Genomic DNA, 26,190 nt, shown 5'->3' on the forward strand with positions numbered 1-26,190 from the left:
CAAGCACTTTACCACTGAGCCACATTCCCAGGCCTAAAAAATATTTTTAATTAAGCATTTCAAATACTTATACAGAGATGTTCTGTCAAATTCAAAATAAGTAAGAAAATGAATTTTATTTCCCCTGTTTTAGTATCTTTTAAAAATACATAAAATGATTTGGTCCATTTTAAAGAACAGCAGGAAGTAATTATGCAAAGTATTATAGAAATATGTTCTGAACAACCAAAATAGGAAGCATGTATTAGTGTGTGGGTGAAAGAAAGAAATTTGTACAAAGAAATGTGCACATTGCTGTTTTTGAAATAACAGCTTAATTTTTAAATTTAAAATATTGTTTTGAAAATGTTTTGAAGAATTGTGGATTATGATGCAGCTTGTAAAAAATAATACAGAAGAGCTCATATGGTCTTTACCTAATTCTCCCCAGTGGGAAAGTCTCACAGAACCATAGCACTTATCACAACAACATCAACAATGAATTTCATCAGCTTAACAATCCCCCCCTCTCTTTCTCACACACACACACACACACACACACACATACATGCACATACACACACACACACGCACACACACACGCACATACACGCACACACACACACAGGAAGGAGGCTGAGTCTAAGTAATTTCTTACTGCCATCCTGGTGCCTCTTGCTGGGGTGGAGGGAATTCTCCACCCACTGCTGAGAAGCACAGAGGTGAAAGAAGCAGATGCCTCGCTCAAGATGAGCTAGGAGGGCTCTGCTTCAGAGACATGCAGATGTCATAGCCTTTGTACATAGAGAATGCTCTGATTCTGCATTAACTCCCAAAATAGCTTGAATCTCTACCCTCTGAGTAGCCTCTAAGTATAGCATATATGGAAGATTAAGGCCTATCATCCCTAGATGGAAAAGTTCTGCTGGTACCTGAGTATGTCCATTTAAGATCTGGTATCTTGTCTTCATGGTGTGGGAAGGTGAAGCCCCTCCCTCAGGTGATGGGCATACCTGAATCCCTAGGACTGGGAGTTCCTTGTGACCCTTCCCTCTGGCCTGACCCTATTTAGGCCTGGACCAGCTCAAGGGTGTATCTCCATGTTCCTGTACAGTTTCCTGTCTCCTGGCTGTTCTCCAGTCACCATGGCATCCCACTTCAGCTCTCCATTGGAGGTGAATTGGTTTGCTGGTATTGTTTTCGCTCTTTCTTTCTTCTCTGGCCTGCTGCAGTCCTTTATTACAATTGGCTGCCTGCACACCACTAGTGCTCCAATAAAGACTCCAAGATTCACCTTCTCAAAATGGGGCTTTGAGGCAGGGTAGCCTAGGGAAAATGAGGCATGGTAATTGGCTGCCAGGGATTCAAAGACTCAAGCTTAAGGCTTGTCCATGTACCTTCCTTAAGATGAAGGGAACAAAAGTCATTTGAGGGGAAATGAAGCAGGATAACTTAAGGAAACTGAGGCATGGTGAAGGCAACTCAGAAATATGGTATTTAGAAACACCGAAGTGCCATCCTCGCTTCAAAGAGAGACAACAACAAGCATTCCTTCCTGAGGGATGCATTCCTCACCCCAAGAATGAACCCTTGTCTGACAGATGTATGCCTTCCTGAGAAAGATGCTTCCCCAAACTGAAGACACTTCCTGTTCCAAAATGCAGATAACAGGATAAGGATGCATTCTTATCTGGAAACTCAGAAAGTAACACCAGGTATGGTTAGAGCAAAAACAAAGCGCCTACTTTTGCATAACTATGAAGCCACACTCCCTTCCTTTACCCTATAAATACTCCAACAACCCAAAGAGCAGTGTGTCTCACTGGGTGTCTTGTCTCTTCTCTGTCACTGTCTCTCAGCATGAGAGCACCCACACTCTGCTAGAGTGTGCCCTTTTGTGCATTTGTCTGCTCTGTTGTCTGTTTGTCTACTTGCCTGCCTGTTTACTTACTCAATAAAGCTCTGCCAAGTTTTCTTACCATTGTGACATGTCCAGAAATTCTATTCTGTGATTGAAGTCAAGGACCCTAAGTGAAGAGTTCCTACATTTAAAGGGAAATTTTCACTAAACCTCACTTCTGGCCAATGACAGCTTGGTTTTCCCACTTTATAAATATATATATATATATATATATATATATATATATATATATATATATATATATATATATAATTCTTAAATGTTTTTAAAATAGTTTAAGTAAACTTTTTGAAGTATTAGATATATAAAATACAACATTTTTACTTTACAGATAGTTGATGAATTCTGACAAATAACCCTCACTACTATCAAGAGAGAACATTTTATAACTTCAAAGTCCACTTGTGACCTTCCACAGGTACTTTCTTCCTGCCCCCTCCTCATCCTTAACTCCTTCCTGGAAAGCATGAATCTGTCTGTTCTTTAGTGATTTTTCAAATCAAGAATATAATGGGTAGCTCACACCTGTAATCCTGCCTACTCAGGAGGCTGAAATCTGAGGATTGTGGTTCAAAGCCAGCCTGGGCAGCAAAGTCCATAAGACTTTGAGGGGTGTTGTGCTAGATAATTGTGGCTTCAGTTTATGGTTAATGACATTGATCTTTTCATGGGCGTATGTGTCATCTGTACATCCTCTACAACAAAATGCTGCTTTGCCTTTTGCCTATTTTCTAATTGTATTGATTGTTTTAGACTGTAAGTAATTATTTAAAATATGTTTTCCTAATAGGAACAATATGGCCCTTTCTTTTTTGAAAATAAAAAAATGTTAATTTAAATTTATTTTCCTTAATTATTTATAAATGCAATTGCCATGAAGGTGATCACCAAGCAATGAAACAGTAAGAAAGAAATAAAGAGTCAAACCAGAAATATAACTGTAAAGTACTTATATGGATAAATTTAAGACAACTTGAAGGTTCAAGAATAAGTACATAAACTTCTTTTGGAGAAAAATGTAATTGATGTCATAAAATTATAGAGGTTATTATTACTAATTTTGTTGGTGGTATTAGGGATTGAACCCAGGGCTTTACATTTGTTAGGCACATACTCTGCCACTTGAGCCACATCGCCCAACTCTTTTATAGTGGTTAAATTTGAGGTAGTTCTTGCTTTAGGACCAGGCTAGCCTGGGTTTCAGTCTTCCTACTTATAATTCCCAGTGTCCCTAGGGTTGACAGGCATCCACCATTGTGTCCACTCACTGTATTTTCCCCTTGGCTGGAATAACACACACTTGCCAGTGTACTCAGCCATTGAGTATGATGGAGTCTTGTAAATTTTTATGCTCAGGCCAGCTTCAAACCAAGTCCAAGAAACTAAGATTAAGGGCTAAACCTGAGATTTTTGTTAAAAATTAATTTTAGATAATGATTTCAACTATTTTTTCCAAGTATTTATATAAAACAGTTATCAAAATGCCCATTCATAAAAGTTTCCATAAATGCAAGATCCTGAGTTCTAACTCCAGTACCACCAAAAATGAATAAACAAATAAAAAGCAAATGTTAAGAAAATAACGTACACATAGAAATTCTGTTTGCACTTCCTATAAATTCATTAAATTCTGAAATATTTCCTAGTTCGAAAGTCCCAGTTTCCACCTTTATATCTATGAAAAATAGAGAAACTACTCGGTTCATTTGTATCCTAAAGTCAAAGAGTAAGAGGTTTATTTTCTACAAATTCCTGAATTTCCTGCCAATTCTTTTGGTAAAATTTATTGAAACTTATTTGGGAGACAGAATCAAATTTGGGGCAAGACAGAAATGGATTTAAATCATGCAGCAGTATTTATGTTTCAGTATTTACATCTGAGAAATGAAGATTACATGACCTGCCCCTTAAAATTGTTGTCTGGATCAATCAAGATAATGTAAATGAAGCACTAGGACAATACCCACTTTAAAGTAAAGAAAGGATAAGTATTTGTATTCTTTCATTACAGCAAGATTTAATATAAATTAGCCCCAACTGAAAACATAAACAATAATGGGTTAAAACATAATATAGTCTTTCTAACATAACCACAGCATCTCCAACTACAGTGAAAAGACTGGCAGAGGGGACAGCACCCAGGCCCAGAGTTCAAGCCCCATGACTGACCACACCCCTCCCCCAGAAAAAGACTGGCAGAGCACCTCTGATGCATTAGTTATTTGTAGAGATAAGGAAAAGAGGAATCAGTGAGGTTGGAAGAAAATACAGCACATAGACTTATCAGTGTTTAACAACAGCTGCCCTAGCAGCTGCAGTGATTTCTGTAAGTAGAAACCTTCAGAATTTCTGCTAGAATTTCCCCACAGGGAGCCAGGAGACCCTCTTTAGACAGCCCACCTCTATCCGATTTGGCAGAGGGAAAATTGGAGACAGTAAGGGACCACAGAGGGAGGATAAAAGAAGGGAAGGTACCCTTCAATGAATTGCTATTACATGTGATAAGATTAACTTTCAAAGGTTATTTAATGTTTTTGATATTCCATCCTCAATTCTAACTTAAAGATTTTATTCCCCTCTCTTTTTTGCTATTAAACTACTTCTGCAGAGCATACATTTTACCGATAATTTTCACTTCCTGAACATTTCATTGGTGAGGGGAAATTACTAGACTAAAAATAGTATTAGTATTTGTCCAATACTGAGATGTAAACATTTCCACCATCAGTCTTGGGGACCATTGGTCGATGCCTGCCTGCATCACCACATCACACATCAACACATACTTGCCAAGCACAAGGACATACGCTCACTTTTTCATAAAGCTTTGAGTACTTCTTAAGTAAAATATTATCATTGTATTTTCATTTCTTTTATCTTCAGTGTTATTAAGCATATTTCCTTTTGTTTGTTAGATATGCATCATTTTCTTTCTTAAAATAGGCATTTATATCCTTTGACTTTTTTATTCTCCATGGTATGTTGTCTTTATAAATGTTCTCTGTATATTAAAATACTAACATCTTAATCAGTTACATTTATTATAAATATTTCTATCTCATTGATTACTTGCATGTACTTGTAGATAGAATAATACAACAAATATGATTGAAATACATGAGTGCATAAGGGCAACTCACGGAAGACAGGATGAAAAGGGTTATTTTGACTGGTACGTGGATCTTATCCTGAGTCAGAGGTAAACTAGATAAAGAAATGTGGGGCTGGGAAGGTGGCTCAGTGGCAGAGTGATTGCCTCCCATGCATAAGGCTCTGGGTTTGATTCCTCAGCATCACATAAGCAGAAAAAGCCAGACGTGGTGCTGTGGCCCAAATGATAGAGTGCTAGCCTTGAGTTGAAGAGCTGAGGGACAACGCCCAGGCCCAGAGTTCAAGCACCATGACCGACAAAAACAAAAACAAAAACAAAAACAAAAAAAGAAATGTATCAAAAAAGTGAGGAAGAGTAAGCATGAGATTATAATCACTGTAATCATAGCTACTTGAGATTTGGAGATCAGGGGATCATGATTTGAAGCTACCCTGAAACATGAGAGTGTATGAGACACCATCTCCAACAATGGCCTAGAGTGTTGGTGCTTGTCTCACATTCCAATGACAAAAGAAGGCACAAACAATTACAGTCCAGGCCAGCCTAGGTGTAGAGTAAAACTGCATCTTGAAACTAACCAATGAAAAAAAGGGAAAATGAACTGGTGGAATGGCTTATGTGGTAGAGCATCTGCTTAGCAAACATGATGCCCTGAGTTCAAACTCCAGTGCCACCAAAAGAACATGTTTCCTTTGATGACCTGAAGACTTACATGAGGTCTAAGATGTGCATAATTTGGGGACGGTGGTCACAAAGAGGAATTCTATGCTCAGAATATTGCCTGAGTTAGGAGTTTGAATGATATCCTGAAGGTTAAAGGCAATTGTAGTAGAAAAGTCAAAAGAATTTAAACAGTTGCTGTGGAATGGGAAAAAAGAAATTGTTTGAAAAAAATTAAGAAGCAAAACGGACATGCTTTGGAGGCTAATTAAATATAGAGACAGAAAGAAAGGGAGGAGTCTTGGGTAACTCAGATTTCTGCCTTGCGTAACTAAGTAGATGGTGGTGCAATTAACTGACATGAAGAAGGGTGGACAGATTTTTTTTTTTGAAAAACTATAATAATTCTGATGTCAAGAAAGTCTCATTTTCCAAATACCTGGGGTTATCTGATCAAATGAGGTATGTTATCATCTCACTTTTGGGTTGAGCCTCTATAATGTCATGTTTCTGCAAGAAAGAATTCCATTAGAATAGCATTCTTGACCTATACCTTCCATCTTCATTCACTCTCCTCTAAGGAGTCAGAGTTACTTAACTGTAAAGTGAATTTGGGGAGGTAACTAAGCACACTCATTGCTGCTGCTTCTGTTCTCCACCACTTCAGAGCAAGAATGTCAACACAATGAATATGTCTACTGCTCTTCTATGGTAAAATCACCTCATAGGTTATCTAGCTGTTAGTGACTGGAATGTGTCTAATTAAAGGACAGTTAAAGCAAGCACATTCAGTCACACATCTGGAATTCAATCAATGATAAAAATACAACATTTGATTTCAATTTCCGAATTCCTGTATCCCATCTCCTAACTGCCTACGAATCTAGAGAAAGAAGGGATATAGTTAATTTGTCTCCTAAACCCAAGCAAATGTTTAATATTCCTCAGAGTGTCTAATAAAGTGTTTAAGCAAATGTGATGAATTAAATCCAATCAATGTAAAATAGGACAATATTAAAAGAGCACTATCTTAAATGGGAAAACAGAGATTCTTCTAATGACTTGTTTTTCAATTTTATACATTTAACAACATTGATTTAGAATTTAATTTTCAAGATAATCAATATACTGTATACTTTATCTTTCATTGTACAAAAAATTGAAATCATAATGGCACTATCATAATGGGTATAAAACTCAAAGGACTGCTCAGAGCATTAAAGAAGATGGTGAACAGATATTACTTTGCAACAAATAAAGAACACATTTGTTTCAGAATTGGGGTATTCCATTTCTCAATAGCGTGCACTTGTGCAAGACAGCAGAAAAATCCAACCATAATGGAATTGGTAAGGTCAGTTATAAAAGAGCATATGAAATGCCCTGGATCATGCTTCCTAAATTGTGTTTTGCAGATCACTAGTTATGAAAGATATTAATGGGCTTCCAGAGTTGATAGTGGGAGAAGGTTCTAAAAATTCTTTTAGTGAGAAAAAGTGTTTAACCCTGTACCTAACCAATATATTTGACCATGAAAACCATTTTTCTATAATCACTAATAAAACGATATATATTTTTTGATTTAGCAGAGGAGGGTAGACTATCAGGTTGGGACCTAGGTGATTTACTAGAATGGCAGAATGGAGTTCAACATGGTACTAAGTCAAAAGACTATAACTACTTTGTTCATTCTATCCTACTGTCTGTATTATATATTTGCCACTCTACCTACTAACTCCTTTTCAAATATAAAATCCAATTTGTGTATGTTCTCCAGAGAATTGAATTGACTCACCTGTTTGACAAAGTATGATACTTACTGAGCATTCAGATGGTGGTCTAGGTGCTAGGACTGAGTATTTAATTTTTTTTGTCAGTAGTGGGGCCTGAAATCTGGGCGCTGTCCCTCAGCTCGTTAGCTCAAGGCTAGCACTCTACCACTTGAGCTACAATGCCACTTCTGGCTTTTCCTGCTTAAGTGCCTAGGAATCAAACCCCAGGCCTCATGCATACAAGACAAGCACTATACCACTCTACCACCTTGCCAGCCCGAAGATTTAATTTTTTAAACATTCTCCATTCAAGTTGGAAAGAAAGGCATTGGGAGTAGAAAATGTCATAAGGGAAAATAGCATAAAGGAGACAAGGGGAATGGTAGCTACTTTACATTCAACAGTCAAAAAAGAAAAGCATTTCTCATGAGGCAGCCTAAGCATAATAACTTAGAGGATGAAAATGAACACTGTCTGGGGAAAGGGCATTACAGAAACTATAATGGTTAAGTAGAAAAAAATCCAGGCAGAAACTGTTTAGTTTACCTCAGGTAAAATTCAGAAAAGGCAGCACAACTACAGTAAAACAAGATAGGTGAAAAATGGCAGTAGGTAGCTTAAAAGGTTAAAGAAATAGTCAATTATATATGGCATGCACCATTACTCTGAGATAGGAAGTGCTTAGAAAGCTGAGCATGTAAAGAACGTGATCTGATTTATGTGACTAGCTGTTGAGTTGCAAAAGGACAATAATGGAACGAAGGTCAATGCCAGAAAACAAGGGAGGTGATATTACTCCAGGTAAAAGATATTAATGACTTTATAAAAGTAATAGAGATGAGGGTTGGGAAGGTGGCTCAGTGGTAGAGCGCTTGCCTTGCATACATGAGGCCCTGGGTTTGATTCCTCAGCACCACGTAAGCAAAAAGAAAAAAGCTGGAAGTGGCGCTGTGGCTCAAGTGGTAGAGTGCTAGCCTTGAGCTGAAGAGCTGAGGGACAGCACCCAGGCCCAGAGTTCAGGCCCCACAACCGGACCCCAGAAAAAAAATAATAGAGATGTAATTTTAAATAAAAGAATAGTTTTTAATCTTGTTAGCTTTATACTCTTAAAAATTATTGAATTATCAAGAATTTTTGTATATGTGGGTCATATGTGTTAATATTTAATACATTAAAATTAATCCTGAGAGCTGGTACAAGTGATTTACATTGTAATTTTAGCTATTTAGAGGCTGAGATATGAGGATTGCTTTTTGAAGCCAGCCCAAGAAGGAAAATCCCTGAGACTCTTATTTGCAATTCACTACCCAAAAGCTAGAAGTGGGGTTATGACTCAAGTGGTAGAGCACTAGCCTTGAAAACTCAGAGATGGTGCACAAGCTCCAGGTCAAGCTCCAGGACCAACACACATATAACACAAAAATTAATCCCAAGGTATTTTATAAAACCATCAGAGCTCATACAACTCATATTGTAGAGTTTCTGAAAAACTCCATTTAGTTCTCATGTGGAAAAAATATCTTTGTACTGTTATGAAATAACTAATATCCTCACAGACTTTCTGACATAGTCTAGTCAAGGAGTCCTGAATCATGCTTTGAATGCTGTTGGCCTAGAAGATTTTCTGATGGACTGGATATGGGGTGTGAGAGATAGAAAGGAATTGAAGAAATTGTTGGAAATACAAAGTCTATTGCTATATTATTATTATCCCATATTATTATTGTTATTATCCCATTGCCACTGGCCACTCTAAAGTTCAGAGAAGTAGTTAGGGCTAGATAAATTTAGTAGTAATTGTCATATAGATAGTACTTAAAGCTCTAGATGAGACAAGTACATAAAGGATGAATGTTGAGAAAAGAAGAGGTCTAAAATGGCTCCTGGGTGTCTGATCAATGAACTCCATTAGGGAAAAAAACATTACATAGTATTTTTAGAGCTGAGTCTCACAGCTCCTTAAAGATTCTTTTTGGGATAGAATCCATCTTTTAAATCATAGATTTAAATATAAAAGATGCCCATCATATGGTAATCACTCAACTATGCTTAGTGAGTAAGTGAATAAATCGAAAATGTTATGTGCCATTGTACTTTCACAACTATCTTCTAGGACTGCAGAACAGGTAAGATTAGCAAGTAAAGTGATTTCCTTCAGAGTCACATATTAGGTATACTATTCATTATATACACACATAGGTTCCCTTGGATTTAGAGGCAGAACTAACTGAAGAATTTTAACTTTACTTGGTATAATCAATAAGAAGTGTTCCTATGGGAAAGATGAGATTAGATTTCAATTTTAGTCTGTCATGATATTTAAAGCAATAATTCTGATTGTACTTTCTGGAAATTGTATTTTTCAAGGAAAATTTTCCACAGAAGTTTTCATCTATTCATTCTTATGCATACTGCCTAGAAATGCTCCAGGGAAGAAGACATGCAAAAAACTGGCATCCACTGATATTCTTATGCATGTGGAAGAAAAACCTGAATAATAAAATAGACAAACATATTAGCAATCTGCTATTATCAGTAGCAATCTGGGCACAAAATAGACTTGTATTTCATGCTTTGGATAGAACATAAACTTGTTTTATATGTGGAAAGTATCAGTAACAATTATTTTCTCTTGTTTCCTTCTTTATTTCCTTCCTTCCTTTTTTATGTTGGCCCTGAGGCTTGAACTTAGGGCTTGGGCAATGTCCCTGAGTATTTTTGCTCAGTGCTAGCACTCTACCACTTGAGTCATAGCTCCATTTCTGGCTTTTTGGTAGTTAACCGGAGATAAGAATCTCACAGACTTTCCTGTATGAGCTGGCTTCAAACTGTGATCCTCAGATCTCGTGCCTCCTGAGTAACTAAGATTATAGGCATGAGCCACCAGCTCCCAGCTTTCTCATATTTCTGGATGAATTTAGACAGAAGGATTTCATCAAGGGAAGAGAAATGAAGATGAGCAATATTCTACTGGCATATAACGTGAATGGCACACACACACACACACACACACACACACAGACACACACACACACACACACACACACACACACACACACACACACACACACACACAGACTTGCCATACTTTAAATGTTTTTATTTCTTAAAACTGCATATTGAAAATTAACCACCAGCCTATCAGTTTTAGGAGGTAGGGCCTCTAGTGATAAAATCACTGTAATGGGATTAGGTGCCTTTATAAAAACGCTTGATGGAGGAAGTCCGTCCCTTTACCATGAAAGAACACATGGTCCTTTTCTGTGGAGGAGGGAGCATTTTGTGCCATCTTATAAAATATAGTCCTCATCAGACAACCAGACTTGCCAGCTTATTGATACTGGAGTCCTCAGCATCCAGAACTATGAGAAAATAAGTTTCTTTTCTTTGCAAACTATCCAGTTTCATTTGTTTTGTTCTAGCAGTAGAAATTGTCTACGGCAAGATTGAAAATTATTTTATCAATTAATAGATGTTACAGTGCATAAAGTGTTTAAACTCAATTCTGATTTTTTTCCCTCTTCTTCATTAGATCAGTCTGACCACAACCCTAACATTTGCCTACATAAATCCCAAAATCCAGGAGTTTACTTCCTGTGCCTATCTTATATTCATGACTCCAAAAAGAGAAATACTAGAGGTGGAGAACCCCCTCCCCCAATACCTAGTTGATGTTATCTGGGGTAGATTCAAGTCATTAAGGGAATTTTAAAAGGCTTGCAAATATATTTTTTAAAATCTGAAGTTTCTACCGAACAATATAAAAATATGTATTAGAAACCAGACTGCAAAGTTGGAATTTTTCATCTTTTCCAAGGTTAGTGATGTGTGGTATAATAGGCTCTCCAGAGACTATGCAGTGACAGTGAATGGCAAACTTAGTCAGCTGCACAATCACGAGTGGCAATACTCTATAGAGAACTATGGTGCTAAGCCATGCTGCTCTGCAGAGTAAGTATTCAGTGAATTCAATAAATATTCAATGCATTGTGACTTGATGTATTCACCAGACAAAGGTTTATCAGGTCATAACTCCACTGTAAGTCAAGGAGAACCTGTACTTGCCATTAGATTGATTTAATTGGTTTTGCATGAAGTCTAACCATTATTTTTCAAGTTTGCTAGGAAATTCAAGTTTCTTTGACTAATAATGGTAACTTGGTCAGTCACATTGATTTCTTTCTCAATTCTTGTTTTTTTCTTTTAAACTCCTCTATTGTAAGGGAACTTAGTAACAAGAAACAGAGAAGACACCACTTAAGAGGCCAAATTGTGAGTCTTTATTGGAGATATGGAGACTGCTGGTGGACTCTTGTGTGAAAGACTAGCAGCTGCAAGTGAAGCTAGTACAAAGCTTATATAGGCCAAAACCACTTAACGTGTGAGGAATTGATCCTAACGAAAGTGTTACACATAAGCAAAGCAAACCAGATGCAGACACTTAAACCTAATAGAAGTGTTAAATAAAAGCAAACCATCTAGGGAAAAAAATCATGGAAATCAAGGGCCAATTATCTGGGGGAATCATAGACACTATCTCCTTTCTCCATTCTCTTTCACATCAGATCATTTTCTATTATAATAATTTTTTTCTTGTTTTCAGCTTCTCTTCTCATACAGCTTTTATCAAGTGTCAGATTAAGAGTATAGTTACCCCTTGGTTCTCTCCTTCAGGGTATCTTTGACTATGTTTCTATTTCTGCCTACCTATTATTTTCTCAAATTTCATCCCTCTGGAATATAAATATATAACCTTGATTATTTTCTCCATAATGAGCCAATTAGCATTAATAGGAAGATGATAGGAAACCAGAATTCTTTCAATCAGTCACTATGTCACACTGATAGAAATATTCGGCCCTTTTGAAGCCTCAGGCCCAATCTGTAAAATAAAGAAAAAGTACCTACCTCATAGCATTTTTTTTTGTCGATCATGGGGCCTGAACTCTAGGCCTGGGCACTGTCCCTCAGCTCTTTAGCTCAAGACTAGCACTCTACTACTTGATCCACAGTGCAACTTCCAGCTTTTTCTGCTTATGTGGTGCTGAGGAATCGAACCCAGGGGGTGTAGTTGTGGAAGTGGGAGGGAAGAGATGGTGGGGGGAAAACAAAGGAGGAGGTAACAATGCTTGATAGGAATGTACTCATTACCTTGCTCATTTAACTGTAACAGTATCTTTACAAAAAAAAAATAAAAGAAATCATAGGCATTAAGATTAGAAGCAAACTAAAATCCTAAACTAAAATTGAGACTATAGAAAATTGAAATTCTAATTTCAATTAATACTACTAATACTAATAACAGTATTATACAATGAAATGAATATTTTCAAAAACTGTTGGACAGTTTCTTAGAAACTCAGCTAGGTAAAGCCCTGGGTTCAATCCCCAGTACAGAGAGGCAGGGGAGAGAGGGGAAGGGAGGGAAAGAAAGGGGGAGGGGAGAGAGAGAGGGGAGTGGTTGGGTGTGGTGGTGCCATACCTAACTACATGGGAGGGAGAGGTAGGAGGATCATAGGTCAAAGCAGGCCAAGGTAAAACCATTTGTTTTTCTCTATCTGAAACACAAATTTAAAAGTATAAAGAACTACAGGTGTGATTTAAGTAGTTGGTCATTTTAGCAATTCATCCACTAATAAGAGACTTAGATTGATTCTTCATCTTGGCTACTGTGAATAGTTCTGCAGGAAGTACACATGTCTCTTCAACACACTGATTTCAGTTCCTTTAGCTATATACCCAGCAGTAAGACTGCTAGATCAGATAGTACATCAATCATATAGTAGGTGTAATTTAAGTTTTCCAGTTTTACACAGTGGCCATACTAATTTATATCCCCACTCATAGTGTAGAAGAGTTCCATTTTTTTCATCTCTCTTCCAAGACTTGTTAACCTTAGCCATTTTGAAAGGAATGAGATGATATGTCATGCCAGGCACAGAAAGATACATACAGAATAATCTCATTCACCTGTGGAATCTAAATAGTAGATCTCATAGAAGTACAGAACAGAGGGTGGGTAATTAAGATGGAGAGGGGGTTGGTCAAAGGATACATATTTATAGTTAAGGGAATATGTTCAAGACATTTATTGTACTATGCTAATGTCAGTAATAGTTGAAAATTTTAATGGGAGTGGATGGGTGTTACATGTTCTTACCATAAAAATGATAACTGTGAGATAATATGTTTATTAATTATCTGGATTTACTATCTCATGAGATATACATATATATTTTTTAAAGCATCCTGTTGTCCATAGCAAATATGTACAGTTTTACATGTCAATTTGAAAGAGGTACTAAAAACTGCTTTATTTTGCAGAGAAACTTTGACTCCTTACCTTGCCCATGAATTAACTAGGAACAGGATAAAAGTTAGGCATTCCAGACTTCTCCATTATCTATTTGTGTCCTGAGTCATTCTCTTCCCAGTTACTTTACAGCCATTTTGGAATGGAGCAATGGCCAGACTACCTGCCAGGTGTCAATAACTACAGTAAGGCTCCATCTGCGCAATCCTGAGACCGTGGATTGTTAAGCCACCTTGTATCACCTCTGCACACCCTTCCTCCAACCCCCATTTAATCTAAGGCCAATGTTTGTATCTCCAGGACAAAGTATTGTCTTCTTGTGGGTGCCATATAATTAATCTGCCTTCCCCATGTCTCTTTATTTAGCATACAGGGGTGAATGGTCAGACCTGACAAGTGGAACTTCTTGAGTTTGAGCCTGGAATCCAAAACTCTGGGTTCAGACTTAAAAATAAAAACCCAAGTGAAGTAACATGTAATTATTTAGTAGAAAGAAGAGGATTCATATGACAATAGACCAACCTAATATTTATTTCAAGGATAATTTTTCCACATATCTTCAAGTATTTTTTCAAATGTAAAAATAATTTTATTTTCAAGTAAAAGTAAGGGAACCCAGCTGGTGGGTTCTTCTAAATAGAGAAAATCAATCTTGTAGGTATAGTATAATTGAAACAAAGAGAAGCTGAGAGCATATAAATATTTTAGTTCCTATTAATTAAAAATAAAATGTTTCACAGTCCGGAGGATTTTAAAAACATGAAAGAACCCAATGAAACAAAGGTGAAAAGATCAAACAGGGATTCAGAACTAACAGCTGTGACTTAGCCAGTTAATAAATATTCCAGATAAAAACAAACCTGACAAATCATTGGAAAGCCTGTAGCCTTAAGTAATTAACACACTAATCAGAAACATATGCAATGCAAAACCAGTACCATCTCATACTGAAAACAAGAATTAATTCTTTGGGTATGAGAGCTATTCTCCATTCACAGGTATAGAAAAAGTAAGCTAGATAAAGGAACATATGAACATAAAAGAATAGTCCAACTTGTGCTACTTAAGCCACATTTATTTTCAGTGGGTAAAATGCAAGTTCAGGCTTCATCTCTTCAATGATATTCTTCCCACAATAAAAGATAAAATCATCAGCTAATGCCCAGAAAATATAAAACCACACATTTTGCTTTTATACTTTTATTTCTGAGGCTCATCACTTGTTCTTTTCCTTCTCTCGTTTCTTTTCTTTCATTCCTACCCCCTTCCTGCTTTTCTTTTTTCTTTTTCCTTTCTGTTCTTTCCTTCCTTCCTTCCTTCCTTCCTTCCTTCCTTCCTTCCTTCCTTCCTTCCTTCCTTCCTTCCTTCCTTCCTTCCTTCCTTCCTTTCTCCCTTTCTTTCTTTTCTTTCTCTTGAAAGGAAAACAACTGCTCAACCACTTCAGCCATACCTTCAGCCCTTGCTGCTTTAATTTTCAGGTTGTCTGTTCACTGGCCTCAGACCAACAATCTCCTACCTTTATTACCAGAGCAGCTAGGACTCAAGCTTGTTATTTGAGGGAGAGTTTTCATAATTTGTTTTCCAAAATGCCCATGTCCTTGAATTATGATCTTCCCATCTCTGCCTCTTAGATATCTGAGATTACAGGTATTATTACCAGTTTCAAAAGTGAACTCATAAGTTCAACTTTATTAGTTGCTAATTACTAAATGGGAATAAAAGTACTTGAATACCCACAAGTGAAACTACCTTCATATTCTTCACAGTCCCAGACAGAAAGCAAGTATGTTACAGGTTCTGATTCCCCTTTAATTTGGACAGGACATAGAAAGATGCTAGGCAGAGTGAAGATGGAGGGTCATGCTTTTTATTCATAAGCTTTCCTGTACATAAACTCATCAACCACAACAGTACACTCTCCACAGGCTCACATTCTGTCCATCAGTTATGTATTTTGCCCTCTTGTGGCAGGTTATGGCCCCCTATCCTCCAGAAGTAACATCCTGTCCAACAATGGTACCTGTGTATAATCTCTCTGACAAAAGTGTCATTTGGCCAAGATAGCCACATAAGGTTACACACACACATACACACACACACACACACACACACACACACACATCTCAGAGCCACGTGCAGGGCTACCTAACATAGCATGTGTCTGTGACTCAAGGTTATCTGCATCAGTCCTAGTTAAGTGCAGGGCAAAAGCCCTCTAATGTTGTGGTAAGAGACTTGACTTACTTCACTTACCCAAAATTCAGCAAGATTAGCAAACACTTTACAAGATTTAGAAGATTGAACTTGCTATGAAAATATATACTTGTATAAGTGTTTATAAGCTAACCAATATCTTTCTTTGGGACAGGAGCTTACAATACTTTTCATCATTAACACACCTAATACTTGTCAGAACACACCAGAGAGTTTCTTATTCTATCTATTCATAAAACCTCTGTATAGACCCTCTGGGCTCCAAATTATTTCCTAAAACCACGTGTCCTGTCCCCAATATTATTATAATATGTCCACAGAAATAGTCTACTTCTTTCTGTCTACAATGAATGTGAAGTTCCATCAAGCATGTCAAGAATGATAAAGGGAACAGAGAGAACCAAGGAATAGAGTAAAAAGGGGAGTTTCTGGCTTTAATTAAAGTTTACCAAAATAAACTAACCTGAAATGAGATAAAACAAAATAATGCAGCGAAAGATTTATGGAATAATATCTCATACACATCTGCTTTTCCTTCATTGAATGATTAAGTACATTTAGTATTACTGACTGACTGTATCAATATTTGTGATGAATTTTCTTATCATATATAGGATACTGTCTTTCCCAAATAGTTTTAAGATGCTGAAACTATAATAAATTCGTAACAATAATAGCAATATCTTCATAGGATGCGAACCAATGACAACACGTGACATTCCACATCTGACCCTATGATAAGATGTATTTCTTGAATCAAATAGATCAAATTTCTCTGAAAAGAAAGGGAATGTTAGAAAACACCTTCTTCCTCATTACAGGGTACTATAAAGTGCTATCTGTGTCTAAACAACTTTTTACTTATAAGTTCTATACTCATAAAGATGTATCAAGCTATACAACTTCTGAACAGAATTGGAAAAGATAGCTATTAAACTAAAGAGGACAAGAAACTCAGAATCGGTTGGGCAGAACAGCCTCTTAGAGCAGCAACCTTACCTACAACACTAGATTATAAATTCTTTTGGAAATGATGAAGGTGAGTGAAATAGTTTGCATGAAGTATTCTACATGCTATAGTGGACATGTGAAATTGAAATGCCATTTTACTGATGAATCTAGGATTATAATAAAATAATCCCAAATTAGTTATATTAGAGGAGGTAAGATATTTGACAACTCATTGCTCACTTAAACAATCTTAAAAGACAAATTTGACCTACAGATTGACTGAAGCGATATATTCATACTATATGTCTCAGTAGAGTAAATGGTATTGATAGGGTCCTAATCTCTCTCTCTCTTACATGTGATAAAGCCCATTCAGAATGAGCTAGGTTGAGACACCACCAATTCCATGTTCTGGGTCCATCTGTTGGCAAAATTGTAATGCAAACAGCTTTATAAGTGCTATTTTTCAATGAAATATCACAGAACAGCTTGTCCCAATGATATTTCTAAAGCTTGCCTGCAAACCGCCTACTGGGAAATCCAACTGAAAGGAAGGGGGAAGAAAGAAACCCATACAGACAAGTGACAGAAATGGAAAAAAGAACAAAGGGTAGAAAGACTAGAGAGGAACACTGGAAAAAATAAGGAGCAATGAGAGGTGTAATACCAAACAGAGAATATTATTAGAAACCATAAGGAACAGAACACTTAAAGAAAAATGTATTTAAACACACACACACACACACACACACACACACACAGGTGCAGGATGATAAATAAAAATGAGTGCCAATAATGCAGCTGGACCAAAAGAATAAAGAAAAAAATGATAGGAAACATCAGAACACTAACAACTCAATAATGTTGTGAGAGAAAAATATGAAATAGCCATTTTCTAAACTTCTCTTGTTTCTTCTTATAAATGCAAGATCACTTTTCCAACAGCTAATACTTATTTCAGTGTCTATTGTCAACTTCATGGGACGCAATCAGCCTTTTTTTAGTTTGTTAATTTAAAAAATACATTGCATCACATATAATAATCTGGACATTGCAAACTAAGTGATGAATCTGCATTGATTTAAAAACAATACATTACCATGCAGACAATGTCATTGTTGGCACTTACCTGTGGTCGAATAACTTTTACAATATTCTTGAGGGCAGTATCGGGGGATGGAGGTGAGCAGTCAGGTGTTGGACCTGTTGAACTGTTTCTATGGTTACTAGTTCCTGGAGCAATAATTGCTACCTCAGAGGCATTATCTGTGAATGAAAACAGAACTTGTCATGAACTAAATCACTCGGTTTACCTTTTTAAGACTTGAAATTACTTCCTGCTCACAAATTGACTTCAATGAAAAATTGGTACCAATTAGATCATAATGAAGAACATGCTTAGTGGTCTATTTTAAAGATAATATTTATTCAATGTTTTGTTTTCTTTTAAGATGATAAATGTTATAACCAATGATGTTGTTCTAAAGAAAAAGAGTAATATTATTTAGTTCATAATGAAAGATCATCGATCATAGCTCTTCAGACTACACCTACGATATGAACAAAATTTAATTTAGTAAAAAGGAATATGAATTTACAATATGATTGGACCAAAGTTTTATTCATAATTTTTCTAATGAGTGTTGGTCTTTACTAAGTAGGAATTTCATAGCTCCCTGATTCCTAAAAGGCCAGTTTCAAGCCCCTTCAAATAACTTTTCCCAGAAATGCCTCAAATTTTAGAAATTTTAGAAGAGCATCCCTAATGAATGGAACTTCACAAAGAACTGTCTTTTGTGCAAACTGACAAACTTACTACTTTGGATAAGAATATCATCTTGCTAGCTATGTCCTTTGCCATGAAGGTCTTCAGTTTGATACAATCCCATTTACCTAGTCTTTCTTGTTGTGATTTGATTTGTTGTGATTCTAGATCTTTATTTAGAAAGTTTCGTCCCATGCCTCAAAGGCCTAGGGTTTCCTCTATCCCTTCTTGTAATATTTCCACAGCATATGGCCTTACATTGAGGTCTTTGATTCATGTAGAGTTGAATCTGGTGCAAGGTGATATGTGAGTATCTAGCTTCAGTTTTCTGCACAAAGACAGCCAATTTTGCCAGCACCATTTGTTGAAGAGACTGTCTTCCAACCTGTGTTTCTAGCTCCCTTATCAAATATTAGGTGGCTATATGTTTGTGGGCTTATTTCTGGGTCTTCTATTCTGTTTCATTGGTCCTCAGGCCTATCCCACATGGTTTCCCTCATTTCTGGTAACTAGAATGTGCCTATAAATCTACAAGTAAATATACGGAATAATTAAAATATGTATACACAATGGGACATGATAAATTATGTAGGCCTCTAGACATTCACACACTGAAACCAAAGGAGGATATACATAGTAGTTGACAAACGCTCAATAGCTTTGTGCAGATGATCATGTAAAGTAATAGTCTATGAAATGAACTCAAAAAAAAAAGGGAAACAGACATTTATAGCTGCAAAAATAAAAGAAGATCATCATATAAGGTCAAAATTAAATGAATAAAATTTCAAATCTCGCCTAGTATTTGATTATGGGAGTAAGAAATCGTTTTAATTCTCTTGTATATACAATGAATTCTTGCCTGCATTCTTCCCCCTTCATTCTTCTACCACTATCCCATTGGCTCATTCTCCTCTCTTGCAAGTATCCATTTCCTGGTACTTATTTTGTTGGGCTTTGACTTAGTCTTTCTAGAGAATTACACTATTTGAGCTCTCCATACAGTCTATTATACTTCAGTTAATTCATTTGTAATCACTTGTATACAACCCAATATGTTTACTTATAGATTTATAGGCACATTTTAGCTACAAAAATAAGGAAAACAATGTGTTTCTCTGGGTCTGGCTTACTTGGCTTAATACAGTTTTTTCAAACTCTTTTCCATGTCTTTACAAATAGGCTGGAGTAAATCATAGGGGAGAGGGTAAAGATGTTGAAGGGATCACACAGATCAAGATGCATTGTATACTTAAATAAACTGTTTTGTTACATGGCAAAAAACAACTCAGTACATAACCTAAAATTAAAAGAGAGAGAAGGGATGGGTTCAGAAGATTGAGTGAGAATGTTGAAGGGAATAACATTGATCAAGATGCACTATATTTATAAGCTGCCTTGATGAATGGCAACTCTTTTGTACAACCACTTAAAGACAATAAAAAGATTCAAAAATAGTTTTTTGTAAAAAGACAAAACAAAGATACTTTGAAAATGAACATTATGTGCAACATTTTATTCTTAAATTTATATTAAAACAAAGTAACACCAGTTTTGGAATGTTTAAATACTTGGAAAAGGATGGTAAATGTTCTATGAATAACTTCTGCTAGCACATAGAAATGTTATATATTATTTTAATGATAATTTGGTAATTCTCTATAGCTTTTTAGAAAAAAACTGTTGCAAACTCAAATCTGTAAAAAGTTTACTTCTCCATTATGTTTTTAATTGGTTCCCAATAATTTTCTGTCTTAGGCAGCTAAAAAGAGGCAAAAGAGACTAAAACTATGAATTCTTTATAAACCAGCATTACTTTGTGAAGGCACCTCTTGCTCATAAAAATCAAGAGGATGAATTCCCATAGAATTGCCAGCCATATAAAAATACAATTCAATCTCACCAAGAATCATGAAACAAAATTCAAGTATGACACATTGAATTAAGTAGATCAATCATAAAATAAACCTTAAAGTGCCTAGGGCACATTTTTTAAATGTTTAATAGACAATATGTATTGACTTGGTATGTCAGAGTAGATGGAATAATCTTCTGAGTGGCATAGAAAAGTATAAATATTAAAATAGACCAAACACCAATTGGTAAGACAATAAGATGTCCTAATTCTCTCCAATTACTACCTTCATTCTTTCATTCGTTCAACCATATATGAAAACACCTATGTGTGTAGGAGGTGGAGGGGTAGATAAGTTTCAGGTATTATGTTAAAAAGATAAATGTCCTTAAAAGAATCTTTTGTCAGGGAATGTGTGGAGGGGAGAATGAGGTGGTAAAGCACAAAAGATTTTCAGGGTAGGGAGACTATTTGGGTGTATAAATACCATTATACATTTGTCCAACGCAAAGAATGTACAATACCAAGAATAAACCTTATGTAAACAATGGGTTTTGGATAAAAATGAAGTATTAATATAACCTTTTTCATTTGTAACAAATGTACTACTCTACTGAGGGGTATTGGCAGTGGAAGGTGATGCTATGAGTATATTAGAATTCTGTATGTATACTCAATTTTGCTATAAATCTAAAAGTGTCCTAAAATAATGTTAATGAAAGGTATGTTTATCAAAAATAATTATAGTTTTAGTAAAACAGTATCTTCATGTGGAAATAGGAAAGGCTTGGGAAGAGCATACGTTCTTTACCTTCTTATTTCCAATATTGTCTCTGCCCTATCTCTCTCATTTCTCCTGTTGGACTCCAATGAAACAATATTAGAAAAAGTTTATGCTGCTTATCATTTATTCTCTGTTGTACTTTTTATTTACCTCTCCATGTTACATTCAGAATAGTCTTTTACTTGTTTCCTATAGTCTATATTATCTTTCTTCCACTGTGTCTAGTCTATGAAACCCCTTTTAAATTTTAATTATGCTTTTCATTCTAAAACTGTTATTTATTTCTTTACTAAGGGGAAACAAAGGAGGAGCAACAATGCTTGATAAGAAATGCACTTATTACCTTGCTCATGTAATTGTAAATTAAAATAAAAGAATTCTAGTTTGTATTCTTTGGTCATTAACAACATTTTTTTTAATTGTGAGAATACCATACAGAGGAGTTACAATTACATGGGCAAGATAATGAGTACATTTCTTATCAAGCATTATTGCCTCCTCTTTGTTTCCCCTTCCCATCCCTTCCCATACTCCCTCCTCCCCCCACCCGATCCTCCCCCACCCCCTACCAAAGTTGTAAAGTTCGTTTTTTGACATAACCACTTGTACATCTCATTGTTGCAATGGGTCCACCTGTATCCCTAGTTAAACGATTTGTTTTGCCTTTCCCCTCCACAAATTATACCAACATCAAATACAGTGAAAGCAGGTCTTAACAACATTTTTTAGCTTAGCTTTTAGTTATTTAAAAATGACAAATGTAGTTGTGTTCCAAATATGTGTGTTAAAACGGAATTTATGGGGTGACACTATTTCCAAAGAAATGTATTCATTACCTGGTTTATGTAATGAATCCCCTCTGTACCTTTACAATAAAATTAAAAAACAAATAAACAGAGTCTCTCTATATATTTTGAGACAAGGTCTTGCTAAAAAGTCTAGGCAGTCCCAAATTCATGTTCCTTCTGGGTGCTCTGATGACAGGTATGTAACTTTATGTCCGGCTTAAACATATATTCTTAAATTTTAGTTGGAAATTAATAATTTAATATATTTTTGAAGTATGGTATAATATTTTAATACATGTAGATGATGTGTAAGAATCAGTATACTTAGCACATGAATCATCTCAAACATCATTTCTTTGTGTTGTAATATCTAGGAAAGGGTAAAAGTGTAGAAAGAATGATTAACAGATACTGGAGTATAATTTGATGAAACAACTTCTAAAGATTTTTAAAATCCTATCTAATAATTCCAATATTTAAAAAGCTTGTTTCTATTGTCATTATTCTCCTTCTTACACCCCTGTCCTATTGTTTCAGCATCAAATTTGTGCTTCTTTTTTTTTTTATGTTTTTGGTTTTGGTTTTGTTTTGGTTGGACATGGGGCTTGAACTCTGGGCCTGGGCGCTGTCCCTGGGCTCTTCAGCTCAAGGCAAGCACTCTACCTCTTGAGCCACAGTGCCACTTCCAAATTTGTGCTTCTTATTGTCAAACTGTTAAAGCAATATATATATATATATATATATATATATATATATATATATATATATAACATTATTTTACATATATTACTAATCTCTCTTAAGATATGTTAATTTAAAACTCATCAAAATTTATATTCAAATACCTAATGGTAAAGTCTGAAAAGTGTCCCTGTGTTTGACTAGACACTTTATTAACCTTTCTGTATTTTAGTGTTCTTAATTATAAAAATGACCATGCTTAATAACCATTTTTAATGACCTATATGTATAGATAAAATGAGAAAACAGTTCTGTGTTATCTGATATATAGTAATTAAAAAAATAAACATTTCCTTTTCTGCTGTCAAACACAGTACCATCATAATTAAACAAAATGTGGAAGATGAAAGACATCCTGGCAAGGAAGCCACAAAATTAATATGCGTGCTTTATAGGCAACTTATCCACAGAAATGCTCCAGAAAAAAAGAAAAGATAAGAAAGGAAATGCTCCAGAGTACTTTGGTGAGATTTGTGACCAGTATCTTTAGATATTAGCATGGAACTCAATTCCAGAAATATGTGATGATCCCTTGAGAAATTGTATTAGTTTGGGTTCTCTGGAAAATTGACTGACTCACACAATTTTCTGATGGCTGAGAGGTCTCAAGATAGGTTGCTGACCAACTAGAAACTCAGGACAGCCAGTTTGTAATTGTAGCCTGAAGCCAAAGCACTGAGAACAAGGAGTGCTGACCATGAAAGTTTTGTCTCAAAGGCCAAGTCCCAAGGCCAAGAGGCAGAAATAAACAACCAATGTTCCACCCCAAGCAGACAAGCAGGAGCAGGAGATTCCTCATACTCAAGGCCTTGGGCCTTAGCTATTTAGTTGACTGGAGAAGGTCAGCAACAGCAGGGAGAACAAATTGGTTTGCTCAGTCAGTCTACCATTCAAATGTTAATTTCATCTAAAAACAAACTCACAGACAAACCTAGAATAATGTTTAGCCAAAAGGGTGAGTACTCTATGGGCCAGGTAAGTTGACATTATAAAATTAATCAGCACAGGAGTAATCACTACAGGAGTTTTTCCATTAAGGTTTTTTTTTTTTAAAAAAAAAAAAAAAAAAAAAAAGCTAAAGTCCATATATACTATTAGTCCAAAAATTCCTCACCATAACTTAAATTAACTTAATATATAGTACAAGACCATGATAATCACGTGTTAAACTGTTTAGAAAAGTCTGTTTCTTTATCTTTTATATCCAAGATTTTATACTATTGTACTGACAGTTTATGTACTACTTTACACTGTTCAGGATCTCTTCCAGACTAGGTTATATTTTGTCATAAACTCATATTTGTTTTTATCTCTTCAGTAGATCTTAGCTCAATGCAATCTTTTAAAAATAAAATGGATAAAGCAAAATATAGTTCACCAGAAGCCATGTACCATTAATAATGCAGAGAATGGTGGTATGGCTTTTATAACCCCATGATCTTTCCATTTGAAAAAAATAAAAATGAAAAATATTCTAGATGAGCTAGGAGATATGTAAGAGTCTTAAGAAGTTTGCTTATTCCTAAAACATTTTTTATTTCATTATTTAACCAATTACCCAGAGAACTTTACAACATGGTAGCCTATGTCCATGTCAGTCCATGTCAATCTGCAGTTACCAAACACTGGTGATAAAAGAAAATAAAGTGCACAAAAAAACTGCTTAGAGAAAACTGCTAAATGAACTTGCTGTTTCAGTTTGAAATGAATTTAGATATCCTTAATACACATTAGATTATGTATTATGTCAGTTTCTGTGGCAAATTTAGGAAAAAGTAGCATATTAAGCTTTTGGAAGAAAGATATGCTACAAAAGTAAAATAATTAATGCACAATGGTACAATCTCATATTTATATTACCACCCATTAGCATGGATTGAACAGTTAAAGGGTACCAGAGACATAACCATGATGTAAGTATGTAACTACTATGTAAGTGACAAATAAAGCTGAGATTACTTCTGACTGGGGATTCAGGGAAGGTAATATGAAACAAGTCTTAATTAAGAAGAAGCCACATACCTGCGGAAGATAAAAAAGTTGATTTCTAGAAGTAGTGGGCAAAATAGTGGTTACAAGAGGATAAGTAAAGGGAGAGGTACAGGGTACAGTTGGATAGGAAGAATAACTTATGGTATTTTATAGTATGATAGAGTAGCTAGAGTTGACAAAGTAGTTATTTCAAAAGAGCTAAAATTGAATATTTTCAAAATAAAGAAATGATAAATATTTGAGACAATGGACACATCAGTTAATTTTGTTTGATCATTATACCCTGCACTCACATACTAAAAACAGTATACCATAAAAAGCACAATTGTGAAATGCTTATTTAAAAAGGTTTCTGACAGACATATAGAAATAGGTGTGGGAAGGGAATTCCAAGTGCTGGAGATAAGATGAGCAACAAATAGAGAGATGGGAAAGAGTCATATATTTGGGAAAAAGGAGATTTGATTAAAATGTAACATTTATGAATGAACTAAAAACCCTCTACAAAGATTTTTGGTTTGAAATTAAACAGACCAAGCTGAAATCCTGAAAACCTTAATTTCCTCATTGATGAAGACTTCTTCATTTTTCATAGTGTTGTAAGAGTAAATGAAGTATGTGTGCATGTGCACATGAGAGAGATATTAGTTCATAGTAAGTGCTCAATAAAATTAGCTAGTGTTACTACTGTATTATATGTACATAATTGTATACATACATATAGTTACAAACCCTATTGTGACATTTTTGACATTATTGCAGTTTGAATTCAGCACTTCATTCTCATTAGGCTGGTGTTCTATCACTTGATCCACACTTCTAGCCATTTTTGCTTTAGTTATTTTTCTGAATAGAGTTTTGCATCTATGCCTCTACTGGCCTAGACTGCGATCCTCCTATTTTCGTTTCCTATATAACTTAGGATGAAAAGTAGGTTATAAGGAGCTCAATTGTTTCATTGGTTGAGATGGGCTTTCATTAACTTTTTGCCCAGAATGGCCTGGAACTACAAGTTTCTGAATCTCTAGTTATTGAGTAGCTAGAGTTACAAGTGTGAGCAACCAAACCTGGCTTATTATGAAAAATCTTGAATAATCATCAAGCCATAAGTATTTCAATTCATAGTCTAGCAATTCATAAAGCATAATTTTATTGGTCTTAAGTCAGAGGTTAACAAAGTTTTCATGTAAAGAACCAGATGGTAAATATTTTAGGCTGTGCAGTCTTTGTTATAACTACACAACATTTCTGAGAAAGTATCCAAAAGGCTACAAAAGTAGTCAGGGACATATGTAAGCAAATGAATGTGGCTATATTCCATGACAATTTTAACTATAAAAACA

The 26,190-nt window shown here is 35.5% G+C and overlaps 1 protein-coding gene across 11 annotated transcripts in view; it reads right to left on the reverse strand.

Annotated features, from left to right (window-relative positions):
* The window catches only part of Anks1b (ankyrin repeat and sterile alpha motif domain containing 1B), a 972,026-nt gene that overhangs the window by 605,396 nt on the left and 340,440 nt on the right, over nt 1-26,190 (reverse strand). For all 11 annotated transcript variants that reach the window (XM_069990836.1, XM_069990828.1, XM_069990821.1 and 8 more), the window contains exon 11: nt 18,052-18,188. In XM_069990836.1, coding sequence (XP_069846937.1) covers nt 18,052-18,188 — 137 coding nt within the window. The remainder of the gene's footprint in view (nt 1-18,051; nt 18,189-26,190) is intronic.

Source organism: Dipodomys merriami, unplaced genomic scaffold, assembly GCF_024711535.1.
Source record: "Dipodomys merriami isolate MVZ:Mamm:240054 unplaced genomic scaffold, mDipMer1.0.p SCAF_10, whole genome shotgun sequence".
Lineage (NCBI taxonomy): Eukaryota > Metazoa > Chordata > Mammalia > Rodentia > Heteromyidae > Dipodomys > Dipodomys merriami.